The sequence below is a fragment of the Callospermophilus lateralis genome, chromosome 4, assembly GCF_048772815.1.
Source record: "Callospermophilus lateralis isolate mCalLat2 chromosome 4, mCalLat2.hap1, whole genome shotgun sequence".
NCBI classification, from domain to species: domain Eukaryota; kingdom Metazoa; phylum Chordata; class Mammalia; order Rodentia; family Sciuridae; genus Callospermophilus; species Callospermophilus lateralis.
In genome coordinates, this window is record NC_135308.1 from 148665076 (window position 1) to 148684124 (window position 19049).

The window sequence follows — 19049 nt, forward strand, 5'->3', positions numbered from 1 at the left end:
ATTTATAAAACAGTCTATAGAGTTTACATTTTTTTCCCCAAGCTTTAACTATTTTATCCTTCTAGATTATGTCGAACATCCAGAAGAAACCCTGAAGCACACCAAGGAGCTGCTATCCTCTCACCAGCCTGAGTGCTGATCAGCTGTGCCTGAGGCCTACTGCAAACCCACACCCAGAACTACTCTCTTTCTCTACCTGCTGGTTCCCATCTGCTGACCTTACTAGAGTGAATTCCTTTGTGGCTGACGATGAGTCTTGCTCTATTGATCTTGACCTCACTGACTCTGTAGTTTAAAGTTTAAGACTACTTAGAGAATTGGCTTTTAATTAGCACAAATCTGTACACCTGCCCAAGTCGCATGCTAACCTGACCTATGTGTGCATGACTGCTAGTACTTATGCTTGGTCTACATGCCTCCACAGCTGCTGTTCTACCTCTCTCATCAGTGACTGCCACTCATCACACTACTCCTCCTTGTGAGTGAATTTCCACTGGGCTCTCTGAACATGCGCGTGAGAAACAACTCCTGACAGGCACACCGAATGCTAAATGAATAGTTTTCTTTAAGGAATAAAATTTTTAACTGATTTTATAATTCTTCTCTATAGTCTTTACAAGTGTCTGATCTGTAGTTAATAATAACTTACATGTGACTTGAAGACTTGCCAAGACTGTAAATTTTTTAAAAATAACAATTTATTTTATTTATGAAAGCAAAAGCCACTCATTATAGAAAATACTCATAGAAGAAAAGGACATTAAAATCTACCTGTGATTTAACCTACTGTCATTTATGTTACTTTTAGGGGTATGTATGTTTATGTTTGTTGAAGCGGGGCAGGGTATTTGGAAGATTTTCATAATTCAAATCATACTGTGCATATGATACTAAGCACTTTCTCCACCGAATTTTATATTGTAAGCATTTTTCCATATATTAGTAAAAATTAACTATAAACAATTTGTCAATGTCTGTATTATTCCCTTTCATCAATTCTAAGATGCACATTTTTTTTTTCCCTTTTTTAACTTCTCTGAAGTGTGTCTTACAATCAACAGTCCTCCAATTACTTCACCCAGGTGGTCTTCCAGTGTGTATGTGCAAACCATTCACTGGTCAAGACTGAGAAAGTGCCAGCACTGGTCCATCCAATTGCTATTTTTTTTTTTTTGGCTGATGTTTAACCCCTGGATTGTTCTCCCTGGCCAATGAGAATGCTCTCAGGCTACATGCTGCCGTTCTACATGCTGTCGAGGATGTCTGTTTATGGAATATATGCAACTGATCTGAATATATCAGCTTAAATCCTCATGGAGAAGGAGAGATTCCAAAGCAAGATATAAATAATTCTGGATTATATGCACTACTACTTTATTCCAGATACTTAAGAAAACAGAGCCTGCCTCTATTTCTTGATGTGCTTTACAAAAATGTTGTAAATAACACCTGAAAAATAAGTGTACATAAGAGAAACTCAGGCCACTTACCAGATTGGGATCATAGTATGCTTCCTGAGTTGGGGGAATGTGGTTTAGCTGAGTGACATTAGCAGGTAGTGTTTTTGAGCAATTTATTAACATGTGTTCAAGACCTGTCAAATCCTAAAAAAGCAAAATAAAAATATAAACTTGTTATATACATTATAAGATTAGGATTTTGAAAACAAAAGTCATGTAAAAGTCTCTATAAAAAATGACCTAAATACTATCCTTACAAGGCAGTTTAAATCTAATTCTCAGGCATAAAGACAAGCTAAGAAAGAGCAGAATGAGAATGCAAGAACAAATATTTCATCCTCATCTCCAAGTGGAACATACTGGCCTGAAACACACATTTTATACAAGGTGGTACAGGGGTCTTGACAGGAGATGTCTTATAACTCTCCATTAGTAAGTCTCCTACTCCTGGGCTACAGGATGCCCTAATGGAGGAGTCTGGTTGAGATCATGGGTCATCTATGCCTAAAGGCCCTAAATGTATTTGTCACAAGAATCTTATAGAAGGTACCTACTCTCCAGCTCTTCCCCAGATAAGGAGAAAATAATCCTTAATACAAACCTACAGAAAATAATGTCATGAAATATGAACTTCAAATATGGTTTTAATTTTGGCACCTAAAACCAATAAATTTAAAAAATCCTCATTAAATGTTAAGAATTACTTTAACTTGAATTAAATTAAAATGTAAGCAGGAAAAAAAAGACTATCAGAATTATAATTTCCATTTAAAATGTCACAAAGTTTAGACTAAAACAATACAAGACCTGTAAACTTAAAGGAAGATCATGAATTCTGGTAGCCAGTGTTCGGATTTCTCTGTCAGATAGGACACCAGATTGGTCTGTATCAACTTCATCAAAGACTTGTGATATATTCAGTGGCTGAACTGCACTCATGAGATAATAAAAATAAGAGAAGGCAAATTGCATGTCCTCCGAATGACGCACTTTGTGAAACGACGTCTTGTCAAATTCTTCAGGGAACCTGTCCAATATAACATATAGTGAGCTTTGGATTATAAAAATATATATGGTAGCTAATATCTGTGAACATAGAATCTTTTTCTTTCTTCTTATTTAGATAATATCCTTAAAAATATCAGTCACACAATATTAGAGCTATAAATTTTGCACAGTGAACAGGAAAATTTCAAGTATCTTTAGCTCTAAACATAGGCAAATAACTCAAACACAAGTAAGACTTACATATCCTGCAGTTCTTGCATAACAATTCGGTCAATCATGTGAGGCATGTGTGCAGGGACTTTCCGAGATGTGAATCCAAACTTGCTGTTTAAAATTTTATTTACATATCGGAGTGAATCTGCAAATGTATCTTTTAGTTGCCTCCCAGTATGTTTGCTATCAGTAAAGTATGCCAATTGTGTCTTCAATGACTCTTCTTCCTGAAGGAGAATTCCATATAACTCTGGGTTATACTCAGTGCTAAGTGTACCTTCTTACCAAGTGATAAAGGCACTGAAATTCCCAACATTGGCTTGAGAACAACAGTTGTGTGAGAGGTCTATTTACAGGGTGTTCCTGAAGGACTAGTCATTGACCATAAGATTTTGAAGCCAATTCATGCAACATTTAGAAAATTTATTTACATATAAGTTTGGCAATACTTTCAATATCAAGCTATTTTGTGCTGGTGATCTCAAAGCATCAAATAACTGAGTTTTAAACATAAGGACTAGAAACAAATTTGCTTTCACATATAACAATGTTTAAGATTTTAAAATCAAAACCAGTAAGAGGCAGAATTAAATGGGCAAAGAAAATTGGCAAGGAATTCAAAGACACATTACAGAAGAGGAAATATTTTTGCCTCCCAGACTGAAAAAAAATCCAGTAAAGAAATTGACAATACCTGGTGTTGGTTAGCCTGTGGAGCAACAAATACTCCAGTATGCTGCTTGTTCCGGTGTGAAGTGGTGCAATATTTTGGGATATATTTAAAGTTTATAAGAAACCAGATACATTAACCTAGAAATTCTACCTACATTAGTAAATTTTCATTTCTGTAGGTTGAATTGCTAAGTGTAAGATATACATGTACAAGTATATTCATTGCAAAACGTTGGAAATAATTTATAGCCATTAAAACAAACAATGGCAGTGACAAGCATAGTTTGCCGGCATACTATTCAATCAAAAGGCAACTCCAGGGAACTGTATTTACAGTGTAATTTCACTGCTGCAAAACAGAAACAATATAGCTTGTATGTTTGCACACCTACAGAAAAACCTTAGAAGAATACCCATCAAACCATGAAGAATAGCTGTCTCAAGAGCACAGATTGAGGAACGAGCACTTTCTATCCTTTTTAAGGTTATATTTTTGCACTGCTTGCAATTTTTATCACTAGCCTATAGTAGTGCTTTTGTAAATCTTTTATTTTTTATTTTTAAAAAAGGGAAAGAGAGAAAAGTGTGAAAACTAAACATAGGCAAGAACTAGGCAGCCCTTCACTCAATGATCAGTAAATGCCTAACGGAAAATAAGATACTTCCTGAAAACACTGAGAGAATGAGACACAAGTTCCCCCTTCATCAGGCACTTGTGGCTTTGCCTCTTCCCTTCCCATACTGGATCATGTGACTTCTCGTGGTCTGTCAATTCCTGGTGTGTGTGTGGGGTACTCCTCCTGGATGCTGCCCCCCATACCTTAGGCAGAGCTAAGCTCTCCCTTTAGACTCCTTACCTGGATCTCAACTGAGATACTTTATCTCATTGCTGCAACTGTCTGCTCACAAATCTGTCATTCCTACTGCTCTCCAAGTTTCCATAGGTAGCAACTATGTACTAGTCGCCTTGTATTCCCCAGCACTGAGCACTGGGATGGCACCAGGGAGATGAATAAAGGATGCTACAGCCGGAAGCTATGACACAAGGGAAGAACACTCCAACTTTTAGTTTTGGCTCACACTGACTTCCTGCTGTGATATTGGCAAAGCTAAGGAACTTATCTGAAACTCAGGTTTTTCTTTCAGTAAAACTAGAAAAACATCAGCTCTGTCATGCTAAGTAAAGATAAGATGCCACTCTGTTCTACTTCCTCAGGGTATGTTTCTTGCTAAATTCCTTACTCATACTATTGCTGTTTCCAAAACTGTAAAATGGGAGTAACAATAATAAATCCCCTTATATGGCAGTTTTATAAAAAAAAAAAAAAGTTTCTGGGAAAATTAAATGAAATCATGTAAGAAAAACACTTAGCTTAGTGGATGCACAGGGAAGTGTTAAATAAGTGTAGCTATTATTATATTATCACTTACAAAGTTATTTATTCTTCCTGAGAAAGATGAAGAATAATGCCGGATCTAACTTACATCAAGAAGATCTTGGAAATACTTTTTTTTCTCCCAAGGAAAAAAGCCCAGATGAGTTCCTATGAAATGCTGCAGCTTTCTTCCAGGTAAAACCTCATTAACATCTAGGTGATCTTTAGCATCTTCCTCCATTCTGTTTTGCTCTTCTTCTTTCCCTGTGATTTCCTTTTCTTTTGTCACATGGATTTCCGGTGGAATAATCAGAGATGAAAGCTTTCCTTTAGACACATTCCCACCGTTATTTTGGGTCTGAGTTTCCAATTTAAATCTTGCTTTGGTCTCTAAGAGCAGTGGTGGATTCTGACCCTGGTAGTTCACTTTTACTGTCCCTGATGGAAAAGTGGACCTGTGTAATCTTCCTAGGCTTTCATGAGCCAGTTTTTCTGCTGGGACCTCCAAACTGTCATTTATTTCATCTGTTAGAGTAGCTAGATTTTTTACTTTATCATCCTGTAAGTTCACCAGAAATGATCTCAGCAAGGCTAACTTGGACAAATTGTATCCTTTCAAAGTGATGTCTCCTTGTTCCAGTTGCGAGTCCAAGTTGCTGAGACTCAATTGGGCCTCTTTTGGGAGGAGTGAAATATTTACCAAGGGAACTTTCACCTCCTCCTGGAATCTTCCTGTTGTGTTAACATCATGTCTCTTGACCTTTGGGAAGCGTTTTTCTTCAGGAATATCCTCAAAAAGGATTTCTGCCTCTGGAAGAAGTGTTATGGGGCTATCCAAATTTTCATAAGACTTCTGGGTTGTAGCATTCACCTTGGGTCCCTCCCTTGTATCCACATCTACTGTTAGCTGGATTTTGAACTCTTCATCATTTGTGTTTTGAAATGTGATGTTAAAATATATTGTAGTTGCATTCATTCCACTGTGCATTATGAGGTGAATGGTTTTCCACTTATTGGCAATAGAAGCATGTCGAATTATGGGGTTGTCACTATAGGCACCTTCAACTCCTCTTTTGGCTATTTCTGCAAAGCTGAAATAAGGCAGGCGTTCACCTTTTGGAATAACATAGTGAGTCTGGTTTGGAAGAAGAGTTACTTTATATAATTCATGAAAATGATCTAGAGGAAAAAGCACAAACAAGATTTTGTTAAAGAAAAACTAGGCACCATTTTACTCCTCTTCCTTTAATTTTTTGGGTTTGAGTTTCTACTTTTTAAGAGTGATCAGAAATTCTAATTTAATAGCTACTGGTATGCAACTCATTTTACTGAGACAATCACAGTTATTTACATGGAATGCTGACCCTGACTCATCTTAGAGATTTGGCACAGTTCTTTTTTTTTTTTTTTTTTTTTTTAATTTTTTAGTTTTTGGCGGACACAACATCTTTGTTTGTATATGGTGCTGAGGATCGAACCCGGGCTGCACGCATGCCAGGCGAGCGCACTACCACTTGAGCCATATCCCCAGCCCCAACAGTTCTTATTCTTTTTTTTAATATTTATTTATTTATTTATTTTAGTTTTCAGTGGACACAACATCTTTGTTTGTATGTGGTGCTGAGGATCGAACCTGGGCCGCACGCATGCCAGGCGAGCGCGCTACCGATTGAGCCACATCCCCAGCCCCCAGTTCTTATTCTTAACAATAAATTCCAAATGCCAATTTACATCTCTCTTTCTCTACTTGAAGGAAGAAAAAAAAAAAGCTTTCTGGCAAAATGACGACTTCCATTAATAAGCTATTACGAATATTCAAACTATCTTTATTTAATGAATTATTGACCTGCTCTTATTGTTTCCAAATTAAGCATTCAGCATGTTAAAAGAATGTAAAATGTAGAAGAAAAGATAATCTTAAATGTCAACTGTTTTCTAAAGATCTCTGTCCTTCTCTTTAAGTTAGCTTAAAATTTAGATGCAAAACCGGAAAAGGAAACATAGAGATTAATTACTTAAAATAATAATAATACCCTTTTACTTTTAGTATGTTGTTATGGCAATAAACATACCTTGCCCACAGTCACCAGCATCAAAGCCACAAGACAAGACGTTGCAGGCTTGGTCACAGAACTTATCAGCGAGCCAGGAATTTGCACATCCTTGATTACAGTAGGAGACGCTGTTTATTCCTCCACCAAACTGCCAGGGCTGTCCAACACCAATGCTCCCAGTACCTCCGCCTCCTGCAACATAGCGACTCCCTCCATTGTTACCTGTAGAGGGAGGGAGAAAGACTGAATCTTGGTAGGTTTTCAATTTTGAAAGAAGATAATTAATTCTTAGTAGTGTTTGCAACACTGATGCATGAATTGTAGTCAGAAAATTTCACCACATTCTTGAGTAGATTTCACGTTGTTGCACAAAACAGACTGGTGGAGAAGCAGCAAGCAGCATTCAGAGAAGAGAACTCCAAACTTTGTTTTATGCCATTGGGTCCAGAGGAAAAAACAACTCCAAATTCTGAGCCCTGATCCATGGTTTCTCACAACAATGATAAGTTATTTGCTGTCATCTTAGACCCATCCTATGATTGGGGCTTTTTCCTTTTTTTTCCCTCTTTTTAAAACTGAAGGCCTTGTGCTACATCTCTGACATCACAGGCATCTGTTACATTTGAAGAAGGAGTGGTCAGACTCCTAGGGCAGTTATTTACAATCCAAAAGGTAGGGACCCAGGGTTAATTAGGCTTCCTGGAGAAAGGCTGGGAGAAGAAAGGGGAACTGACCCCTTCCCTAGGCTTGGTTTCTTACCATAACATTTTTATAATTTCATTTCACAACCAGGTCTAGTTTTGCCATCACAATGTATCTTAAAATAAAAAAAAATACAACTGAACAGGGAGCATCACTTGACAGTGCTTTAGGACTCATGTGTGCGTACATGCATGTGTGTGTGCACGTGTTTAGACAAGGAGAAAAGGAAGAGATTATTTCAAAAGCCATGACTATCAAAACTGCACAATGTCTGAGCATGAATAATGACCTCTTCTACTGAATGTTAATGTTCTAGTAGGGAGAGAGGCTCTGGCCAGCACACATCTGCTTTGAACATTTGTGTTCTCTCCCTATATAGTTGCTTTGTGTTTTCAAAAGTATGCCTGACTCTAACATTAAAACAAATAAAAAAAAATTTTTTTAAAGTATGCCTGGCAGATCCGACTGAAACACAACTTGAAGCTTAGTTTCCCCAAACAGTCAACAAACTTCCAAATGTGTTCCCTCATAAGGAACACGGAGATGATCGTATCTGTACACAAACACACTTTTTCTTAGTTGACCAAGAAATTCAAGTAGATAATGAATAATGTTCTATAAATTTAACCCTTTATTGTAAGGTGGTAAATAAATTTTAAAAACTGCTATTATCAACAAGTCCAAATATGAGTACATGAGAAGGGAAGAAAAGCGGCATCTCTTCAATTATTCTAGACCTGTTGCAATCTGCTGGTAAAGCTCCTAATCATGAATTCCCATGAGATGACTCAGAATTATGTTGTTCTTGGGTTTATAGTACTCTAAGTTTTCATATTTTAAGTAATAAGAAAAGGCATTTTCAAGTGCAGGATAAATATTGGAAAGTGCCCTCAATAATGGATAATAGGAATAAACTAGGCCACATGAGATTGTGAATCTATGGATCACCACTGGACATGGTGGCACACACCTATAATCCCAGTGACTCAGGAGGCTAAGGCAGGAGGATCCCAAGTTCAAAGCTAGCCTCAGCAACTTAGTGAGTCATTAAGCAACTTACCAAGACCCTACTTCAAAACAAAACAAAAAAATAAATAAAAAGGGCAGGGGATGGGGCTTAGTGGTTAAGCGTCTCTGGGTTCAATCCCTGGTCTAGGGATCACTGACTATTTCAAATATATGGTTTAAGTCTATAGCATATCTTCAATTTGATTAGAATGAAAACACTTCTGTAAACATGAAAAACAATCACATTTTAACACATCCTTACCAGTACAATCACCACCATCCCAGTCACAGGCTGAATTATTACAAGCCTTGTCACAATAGCCATCTTTAATCCAGGAACCTGGGCAGCCCTCGGCACAGTTTGGCACAGGCCATGTCAAATAAACCTATGACAAAATCAAATAGAAAATAAGTGATTTATGACACTTTTTACTTTGAATTAAAATTCCTTTTTTTTTTTTTTTTTTTAAATCTATTCCTCTCAAAAGGCTGAATTTTCCAAGGCCTAACTGTCTACTTCATGCTTGTGTTCAGCTGGCCTGTCCCAGAGCACCCTGCTGTGGTGTTGGTGCTGAGCACATTCACTCCTTTCCATTACTCAAAAAAGCAGACCAGGGCTCAACACATAGACTAGTTTCTCACACCATGCTCCTGTAATCTACTTTGAAATAAAATAGCATCATGTCAGACTTAATTGTGAATACAAAAATATGCCACAATAGGTGGGAAGTATGACAAGAATCAACTGTTTCTCTGTGACAGCCATCAGTAACTCCTGAGTGTATTTAGGATAATCTAGTCTCAATGAGGAGAGAAGGAGCAGATAGACTCTCAGTATCCTTTACCTTCATGTATAAGGCCGTGTGACAAATGAACCAGCACAGCACTCTGAGCTCCCAAAATGAGTGATAAGGTATATGGTTATTTTTAAAATTAAAACCATTTTAAAAATATACTCCCACTTTAAAGTTTCTGCAACGTTGTACATTCCATCCATTTGGGATGTCTTTCTTGACCTAAAGTAACACTTACTTATTCTTCAAAATACATGTCCATTCAGATGGGAGCTGTCCCCCATTCCAACTGATTTAAACCTCCTGTGCTCATGTTCCTCAGCACAGACATGCCTGTCAGCATCAAAAGCTCTGCACACAGTCACTGGTTTTGTACTTGTCCCCATTAATATACAAACTCAAATTTGGATCCCTACAATTTAATGCAGATGAGGCACGTGGACAGGGACACAGGAGAAGGAGCAGGTGGGAGGCACAGGAGAAGGAGCAGGTGGGAGGCATAAACATCAACAAAGTAACTTTTTGCTATTAGCATTTAGAGTTGCAGAGTGTTGTGGTTTGGAAATGAGGTGTCCCCCAAAAAGCTCATGTGTGAGACAATGCAAGAAAGTTTAGGGGTGAAATCCAACCTAATCGGTGGATTAAGCCACTGATATAGATTAACGGAGTGGTGACTGTAGGCAGGCAGGCTGTGACTAGAGGAGGTGGATCACTGGGGTGTGCCTTTGGTGTTTATATTTTGTCCCTGGTAAGCAGAGCTCTCTCTCTGCTCCCTTGTTGCCATGTCCTGAGCTGCTTTGCTCTACCATTCTTTCGCTATGATGTTCTACTTCAACCTGGGTCCAGAGGTGGCTGTCTGTGGATTGAGACCTCTGAAACAATGAGTGAATAAGCCTTCTCTCCTCTAATTGTTCTTGTCAGATCTTTTGGTGGCAGTGATGAAAAAAAGCTGACTAAAACATAGTTTTATAACTCAAGCCTAGAGTGATAAGTCTCTAAATTATCACTACATCCTTCTAACAATGCTATAGGGGTGTTTTTATTTTTCCCTGCCACGCAGGGAAATTCACTGTCCAGTATGGTCCTAAACAGTTGGCCCCTATGTCTGTGCTCTCACTTCACCTCTCCATCCCACCTCTCAGCAAAGCCAGATGGAAACAGGCTGCCTCAAAACAAAATTTCATCCACATCTGGAGTGCTAATTTGAGCTAACTTTCCTTTTTTTACTTTTCTGTTTTTTCTTATTGTTGTTTTTTGGGTATTGGGAATTGATCCCAGGAATGCTTAACTACTAAGCCACTTCCCCAGCCCTTTATATTTTTTTTTATTTTGAGACAGGGTCTTGCTAAGTTCTTAGTGCCTCACTAAGTTGCTGACGCTGGCTTTAAACATGCAATCCTCCTGTCTCAGACTCTGAGACTGTTGGAGTCAGGCACCAGGCCTAACTTTCCTTTTGCTGACACTAATTACAATTTTATTTCCCATGGCCAGGGAAGAATGGGTCCTGGGTATCCCAGAATGCAGGGAAGCAAATTTCCTATAGTAGCTATTTTACTCAATTGTTGACTTGTTTGAATACTTATTTGTTTACATTTGAGTATAGAAATACACACAGTGACTTCCAGTCTCAGCATCCCCTCCTCTTAGGCACTCACCTTTTGACCCTTGGAGTGACTATAGAAATCATCTGGCCAGACATCCTTCCCAAACATGACGTCATCATTTAGGTAAATAAATTTCTGAGACAGTCCTTCAATGCGATGAATGTGACTTTCAATAGCAGGTGAACTAAAGGTAGGCAAGTGGCTCAAATTTCGAAAAACATCCTTTTAACAGAAAAACCAAACAACAAAAAAGGAAGAAGAAAAAAACAGGAGAGAAAGGGTGAATTTGAATTGTTCTGGTTTGGACTGGCTGATGGAAAGGAAGGGAAGAAAACAGAGTTTAAAAGGTGGACATGAAGGCGAGAGGAGCAGAAGGAATGAGACTCTGAGATTCCTACACCACATTACAAGAAGAGAATGGCAAAGTCCTGTACCTGGTGTGTCACTATTTTCACTCGAGGATTGTCAAGGTTCAGCCAGGATGGAATCTGCCCATTGGTGACAATGAAAATATTCCGAACCCACGGTGCATGCCTCTCGATGGACCGCAACGAGTACCTCAGCTCTTCATTATCTTCAAATCGGCTGGCAGAAACATCCTCGTCCTGCTTGGACTGAGAGAAACAAAGGACACATAAAGATGTGAAGTACCTCTTAAATCACACCTCCTCCTCCTCCTTGTCTCTGCCCTCTGCCCTCTGAATTCAGGGTGCTCTGGATGACTTTCAAAGACAGAATCTGTGGCTGGGCGTAATGGCATATGCCTGCAATACCAAGTGACTTGGGAGGCTGAAGCAAGGGGATTGCAAGTTCAAAGCCAACCTCAGCAACTTATCGAGGCCCTATGCAATTTAGTGAGACCCTGTCTATAAATAAAATATAAAAAACGGTTGGGAATGTGGCTGGGGATGTGATTCAATGGTTAAGCCCCTCGGTTTAATCTCAAATATGGAAAAAAAAAAAAAGATGGAATCAGTGTTTGTCATCTTTTTGTCATGGAGACTAAAATCCCTGATAAGAACAATTTAGAGAAAGAAAAGTTTATTTTGACTAAGATTTCAGAGGCTTAGTACACAGTTGACAACTCCATAGCTCCAGGCCTAAAGTGAGGCAGAGCATCAAGGTAGCGGTTATAGGCGAAGAAAGTTGTTCAACTCATGGCAGCCAGAAAATAGAGAAAGAAGAGGGGCCAGGGGACAAGATATAGTCCCCAAGGGCATGACCTCAGAGACCTATTTCTCCAGATACTCCCACCTGCTTATAGTTACTTCCCAGTATAGCAGTCCTTCCAAATCATTAATTCAACAAATGGATTAATTCACTGATTAGCTTGTAGCCCATAATCTTATCATTTCTCCTCTGAACAACCCTGCACTGACCAACATGAACTTTCTGGGGACACCTCATATCCAAACTGTTACAGAATCCTAATTTAGAATATTACAAAAAATGTAGAAGACTCAGTAATATTAACAAACAAAAACGAAAACAAAAACAAAACTTGAAGATATAACATTTCTTTATCACACTTTATAAAAAAGGTTTATAGATATAATTCTAGGTCACTTCAATTAATCTTAAATCAATGGCAGGGACTGGAAAATTAGAAAAATTCCAATCAACTCACTTCTCTGTAAGTTCTCTTCCTTCTAATAGAAACCCTTTATTTGAGTTGTGAAAGAATCTTTGCCTTCCTTACCTGGCTGATGGCACTCAGATCCCATAATAAATATGCAGGACTTATGGTCAGTTCTTTCCCATCGATGGTCATATTCTTCTTAGTTTGCTTATTTAGTTCTTGGAAACCCTTGGGATTATTCAGTTTTAGAAGGGCCACACTAGCCTCTGAATACAACTGCAACTATTAAAAAAAAAAAAAAAAAAAGAAGAAGAAGAAGAAGAGATACACACAAGAAAATTGAACTTCAAGGAGGAAACTCCCTTAATCTTCCCCTGTGATCTTTGGCAGGGCTGCCTGTAGTGCTTCTGTAGAAAAACTATCTTTTTGGGCCAAGCTTGTGGAACAATCATAAATCTAAGAGGGAATACTGTAATTATCAGCTAGTTTTATAAACAGGCTTCTCCACCCACTTCAGAGTCCATCCCACCCTTTATCTGCTTTATGTTCTGACTCTGTGTCATAAAATTTCCTACAAAAAGAGGCTTTCAGATCAGAAAACAGGGAGGGGATGAAAACCATGAATCTAGGACAGCAAAATCTTTTGGCTAAACTAGCTCTTCTGACATCAGTTCTTTCTTAATTTATAAAATAGAAGCAAACACAAATCATTATGGGCTCATTCTGAATTCTATATGTGCTATGTGAGTATACTTAGCATGTTCTGAACAGTTTCCTGAATTTATGGAGACCAAAAAACCAGAAGCTGCAGTTAGAATTCCATGTCTTTCTCCCTTTTTATATTGCAGGCTGCTAACTTGTACCACCAATTGTGCAGGAGTAGATGTGCGCTCGAGCACACGTAAGTACTACCTTCCTGTCTGATTACTTTTTCACCCTGACGGTTCCTGGTATAGATTAAACACTCATAGAATTCGGCTTTCACTGCTGTCACTGCTGTCCTCACCCTGCCCCAGTGTAGGGTGTGGGAAATGGGAGGTAAGCCACAAAGGGAGAATATTAGCCTGCTTGGGAACTGCCCTGCAAGCCTCCCTGCTCCTTCTTCCATGGCACTTCAGAGGGCTCCCTGCAGTGAAAATAATCACTATTCTAGTCTCAATACAGTAACAATACTCCAAATTAATTTTAAATTAATTGGGAAAATACCTTTATCCTAATATTTTCTATCTAAATTGCTTTTATTTTGGAAAGTTATTCTGAAATTTCACATTCTAAAATTTGTAGATTTTTAACATTAAGATGAATTTAAAATCTAGAAAAGGAGCTGACACTAATATATTTCCAAGGGGTAATAGTGCATCCACCTTGATCCCTGACTTCGGACCAGATCCAATGCCATTGACTGTTGAATGCTTGTTCATGGTGGCATTGGTTTTTCCACCTAGGCACTGACTTATCAGAGAGAACCACTTTCTTAGAAGCTGTATATAAAAGAGATGCCAAAGTTGCAACGATATTAAAGTTAAAAAAAAAAAAATCAGTGAAACTACTGCCTAACACACTTACATTTTAACTCAATGACAACATTTTCACTTCAGTTTCTACCACCGGCTGGGCACTCACTGTATGCCAGACGTGGCCTGGGTGCTTAGCAAGTGCCAGACCTGAGGGGTCAATCTCGGATCCTAGAGTGGAGTGCCTCACTTACTTAGGCTTCTGCTGATGTCACGGGCTGGTTTGTGAGCACACTGGCATGGAGGACGACTATTCAACACTAGCAACACATGCTATCAGACACTTAGCATCGCACGGGTGGGCTCTACAGGGGCCGTGACAAGAAGCAGGCATCTAGCAGGCTGGTTGGGGCAGGGGAAGAGCTGCTGGAGAGGCTGTGCTCTAGGAATAGAACCTGGACATTCTCATACCAAGGGACAAGATCATGGCTCCTTCGCTATACTAGGTAGTTTAGGTGATCTCTAACCAGGTCCAGAGGGAAGCAATTGCAAAGCCTGGCCCGAAAGGGAAGCAGGAGCCACACTTCTACTAAATCTTACGTAACACTCACTGCCCTCTGCTGCAGATAGGCTCCCAGGTCATCATGTAACTATGTAACTACAACTGAAAGGTTGGGGATTCCATTTTAAGACAAAGAAAACAAAACAAAATACACTCCTATTCCAATACTAGCCAGTAAGGTATGAAGAAAGTTTTTTGAAAAAGAAAGGAAAAAATAACTTTTTTACTCCTCACAGTAGAGGAAAAGAAAATTTCAGAAATTGTGAATTCTAACACCTATGGGTTCTAATAGAAGATTCAGGAATTCCTAGTGTTATGGGCCAGGCTACATGACCCATAAAATATTCTCCATTTTGCCCTGGGACTCCATGTCATGTAAGAAATGCTTCTCCCATGGGAACACCCCACCTCTGGACCCATCAACAGTTGCTTAGCATAGCATGTTTGCCAACACAAAATGGCAATTCTTATACAGTGTAAAATTGTTCTTTCTTGGGATCCCATTTTTCTTGGACAATGTATACTGTCACTAGACTTTAGTAACCATTCTTTAACTTATATTCAACTAGGGTCATTTTGACCCACATCCCCTCCTTCTTATTTTAGATCTCATGTTTGTTTATGGTTTTGAATCATAGCAACAGCCACTTATGATTAAATGTGGTTTTGCACTATAAAGGTAGACTCAACCCCAGGAGGGAGTCAAAGGATGTAGACTAGTAACCTGCCCCAAGGCTAGCCAGCTGGTGGATCTGGACCCCCTGCTGGTAAATAAAGGTTCCATTTCCTGCTTTAACATCGACTTGGTGATCTTAATCTTGCCATAACACTAGTATTAAATTACATCTTGTTTGATTTCACAGCTTATATTCATTTTTTTTCTTTGATAAAAGATACATTGCTATAAGTATTCTTACATTAGCCACCTTGCCGAGGGCTGATTTCTTTTCTTTTTTTTTTTTTTTTTAGAAGAATAAAAGTTTTATTCTAAGCTCACATTTTCGGAGGTTAGTTTGTGGTTGGCCAACTCCATTGTATGGGCCTGTAGTGAGGCAGAACATCATGGCAGAAGGGTGTGTCAGAGGAAAAGAGGAAAGTAGCTCAGCTCGTGGCAACAGAAAGCATATATATACCAAGGGCTGATTTCTAATAACATATACATTAAAAGATCAAGGAGAGGTTTTCCCATGGTAACTGTACAAAAGTGGAAGGGAGATGAAGAGTAAGGCGTTCAAGGGAATATTTATATATGAGAGAAAGATTTTCTACCACTGCAATTAAGCAAGTTGTGAATGGTGAAAGGGTTCCTCTGCCACCACAAGGTGGCAGCCCAATCCCACAGAGAAGGGACAGGAGGTGGGTGAGGCAGAAGAGTTGTACTTGGTGGCAGAGGCTGGAGTCCTATGCTTGGTCAATTGTGGGCAACTGCCTCCATAGATAGCTTCTTACTTTGAATTTTACACTTATCTAAATTCTTTAAATTAAATTATAAGTTTCTCACAGAAAACAACTTCCACATCCCCCACTATAGACTCTTAAGGAGAGGTAGCAGGACTGCAAAATGAGCTGTTATGTTTGAGCCAATGAGATTTGGGAATGTTTGCTACTGTTACATCATCTAGAGCAGCAGGATGGGCACACCTTAAGTCCAAATGTAAGGATCATAGTGTAGTTCCAGGTATAGGCATCTTCCTAGATTCACTTTAGAAAAATCTAGGAAGAGGTGAGCCAGGAAGAAGTGAGGAAAGATTGAGAGAGATGAAACAAAATGATGGTCCAGGACAGGACCTGGGCAACCTATAATAGCAGCAAGAAGAATTACTGCAATTCTTTTTATAAATTTTGCAAAAATCATTTCTTTGCAACAAGAGGAAAAATAGTTCCAAGAAAAATGCTGAATCCTGATATATGTCTAAAGATAAATAATCGAGACCAAAATTAAGGGGTGAGAAACCAAAATTAAGGGGCTAGGTAATTAGTAGGTCAGTGCCAAGTGGCTTCAGAGGAGTAATGGACATGGAAACCAGATGCCAAGGACTTGACCGCTCACGGACAACTTCCAGATACTATCTATGTATGTGTGTGGGTATATGGGAACCAAATCTAACACTTTACATTGGGTTTACTGTATGAAATAGGACAGAGAAGAGAAAAAAATCAGAGAGGTATTCTTTCACAAACTTAAATTCAGGATTATACTAACCAAGTCATGAAATATAAGGATTTAAAAAATGTAAGAAATCTTCACTTTCTGGTTATTTAAGTGATGACTAACTGTCAAGGCAAGACTGGTGTTTATTAATGTCATATATGTACAAACATGGAAAAATAAAAATACTGGTTTTTGTGAAGTTATTCTAATTAAATAGTTTCACTGTTCTCAGCATAGTATCTCACATTTATATTTTGGCTTAAAAAATAATAAAAGCCAACAAAAATAGAGTATGAATGCATGTTTTTAAAGTCAACCAAAAGTAATGAGTGCAGAAGAGACCTTACCCCTTAAGGCACACAAAATAGTCATGTGTTAAGGTAGACCTTACTTAAAAATCATTTCTTTTCCCAAATTTTGCAAAAATCATTTCTTTTCAAAGTTATATCAAACTGGTCATATATAAATGCCTAAAAGGAAGGCTGTACTAACCAGTCTAAACAACTGTGTATCTGCAAATACTATTTCCAGGATAGTTTCAATCAGGGGCAATTCTGCCTCCAAGGAAACCTTTGGCAATATCTAAAGACATTTCTGGTTGTCAAAACTAGGAGTGGAAGTGCTACTGGCAACTAGAGGACAGGGCTAGGATGCTGTTGAACATCTATAATGCACGAGAGACAGTCTGTTACATGACAGCTGTATCAGACCCAAACTGTCACCAGTACAGAGGAGGTCAAGGAGAATGTACAAATCCCCAAGGATGGTAAAGGCTTTCCCATATTAGGTCCACAACAATTTTAAAGGGCTCAAAAATTCAGAGGATCTAAACTATTTTTAATTTTGAAATAATTTAATCTTAAAGCAAGTAAGAACCCTTTAGGGGAAAAACATTTCTGCCAACACCAACTGAAAAACAAATTAGCACCTTTCAGTGATTTGACAACTCAAGGCCACTAGGTCTTAATACGTCCTGTGGTTTTCTAAAACTAAAGTCAACTCCAGAGTTGGTTGATCCCCTCTACTGATGAAATAAAACCAAAAGAAAGGGCACCATGTTGTAAAAGAGCAGGTACATAAAATGGTTCCAGAGAATCACAAACAAAAGGTCATAAGAACAATAGTACAGGTTGAGCAGTTTTAATTCTAAAATTCTTAGGACCAGAAATGTTACAGATTTTAGATTTTTTAAAATTTTGGAATATTTGCATTTACATAAGGAGATAGATTGGGAATGGGACTCAGGTTTAAAGATGAGATTCATTTATGTTTCATGTATACCGTCTCTCCATAGTCTGAAGGTAATTTCATAAAATATTTTAAATAATTTTGTGCATGAAACACAAGTTTTACACAGTTAAGTAATTTTCCATGTGTGATGTCATATTGGGGCTTATGAAGTTATTATGGATACTAGAACATTTCAGATTTTGGATTTTTAGATTAGGGATGTTCAACTTGTGTAACTTAAATAGGGTGAACATAAATAGGCTCTGAATAGAACGCTAAGGGTGCAGAGTTCAAGTAAGACTTATGCTATTTATTCCCACCCCGAATTGGCATAATGTAAGCATTTCCTTGAGAAATTTAGGAAGAATTCCAACTTGTTTTCATATGGTAAAAAAGAAGAGAAAAGCCAGGTGCAGTGGTGCATGTCTGTAATCCCAGGGACTCACAGGCTGAAGCAGGAGGATCACGAGTTCAAAGCCAGCCTCAGCAACTCAGTGAGACTCTGCTTCTAAATAAATTATAAAAAAGGGCTGGGGATGTGGCTCAGTGGTTAAGAGCCCCTGGGTTCAATTTCTAGTACCCCCCGTAAAAAAAGGGGGAAAGAAAAAAAATTCACTAACCAAAAAATGAATGAAAAAATAACCCATCACAAATCAACATGTCTGAAAACACAATTTTGAGTGACCTGAAAATAAAGACAAATGGATAATTATTAAAAGGCTAATTTTGTGCCATCACACACAAAAATTCTACAGATAAATTAACTGAATCATGCAAGGGCTCACCCCAAACTAGAAAGCCTCTGACTGAAAAAAAAGCTTGATTTATAAGACTAGAGTTGACAGAGAAGTTTTATGAATTCAAATCCATTTTATTAGAAATTAAAGCATTTTCAAATCCTATGTTCCCTCCTAAAGGGGAAAAATATGTAGGTTTTCCTCTAAACAGGATATATAAAGGATATGTGCAACAGGTTAGTATACAGGCTCATTTCTGGTACCAAATACCTAGAGTGGCACATGTGAAAAATCATAGTCCTGAAAAGAATTCCCTTTATGTTCCAAGGCACTGTACATGTGAGTGTGTTTATGGTTATAGATTTTTTAGTGGTGCTCCAGCAGTGAGCTGTATGCCCTGACATTCTTTTTATTTTTTTGGTACCAGGGATTGGTACCAGGGCG

At 38.3% G+C, this 19049-nt stretch overlaps 1 protein-coding gene across 6 annotated transcripts in view; it reads right to left on the reverse strand.

The window, feature by feature from the left end:
* Gnptab (N-acetylglucosamine-1-phosphate transferase subunits alpha and beta) overlaps window positions 1-19049 on the reverse strand; it is a 75587-nt gene that overhangs the window by 13643 nt on the left and 42895 nt on the right. For all 6 annotated transcript variants that reach the window (XM_076855020.1, XM_076855019.1, XM_076855023.1 and 3 more), the window contains 9 exons: window positions 12591-12752; window positions 11326-11505; window positions 10943-11113; window positions 8756-8879; window positions 6802-7005; window positions 4839-5908; window positions 2709-2908; window positions 2268-2487; window positions 1491-1604 (listed from right to left, as the gene is read on the reverse strand). In XM_076855020.1, coding sequence (XP_076711135.1) covers window positions 1491-1604; window positions 2268-2487; window positions 2709-2908; window positions 4839-5908; window positions 6802-7005; window positions 8756-8879; window positions 10943-11113; window positions 11326-11505; window positions 12591-12752 — 2445 coding nt within the window. The remainder of the gene's footprint in view (window positions 1-1490; window positions 1605-2267; window positions 2488-2708; window positions 2909-4838; window positions 5909-6801; window positions 7006-8755; window positions 8880-10942; window positions 11114-11325; window positions 11506-12590; window positions 12753-19049) is intronic.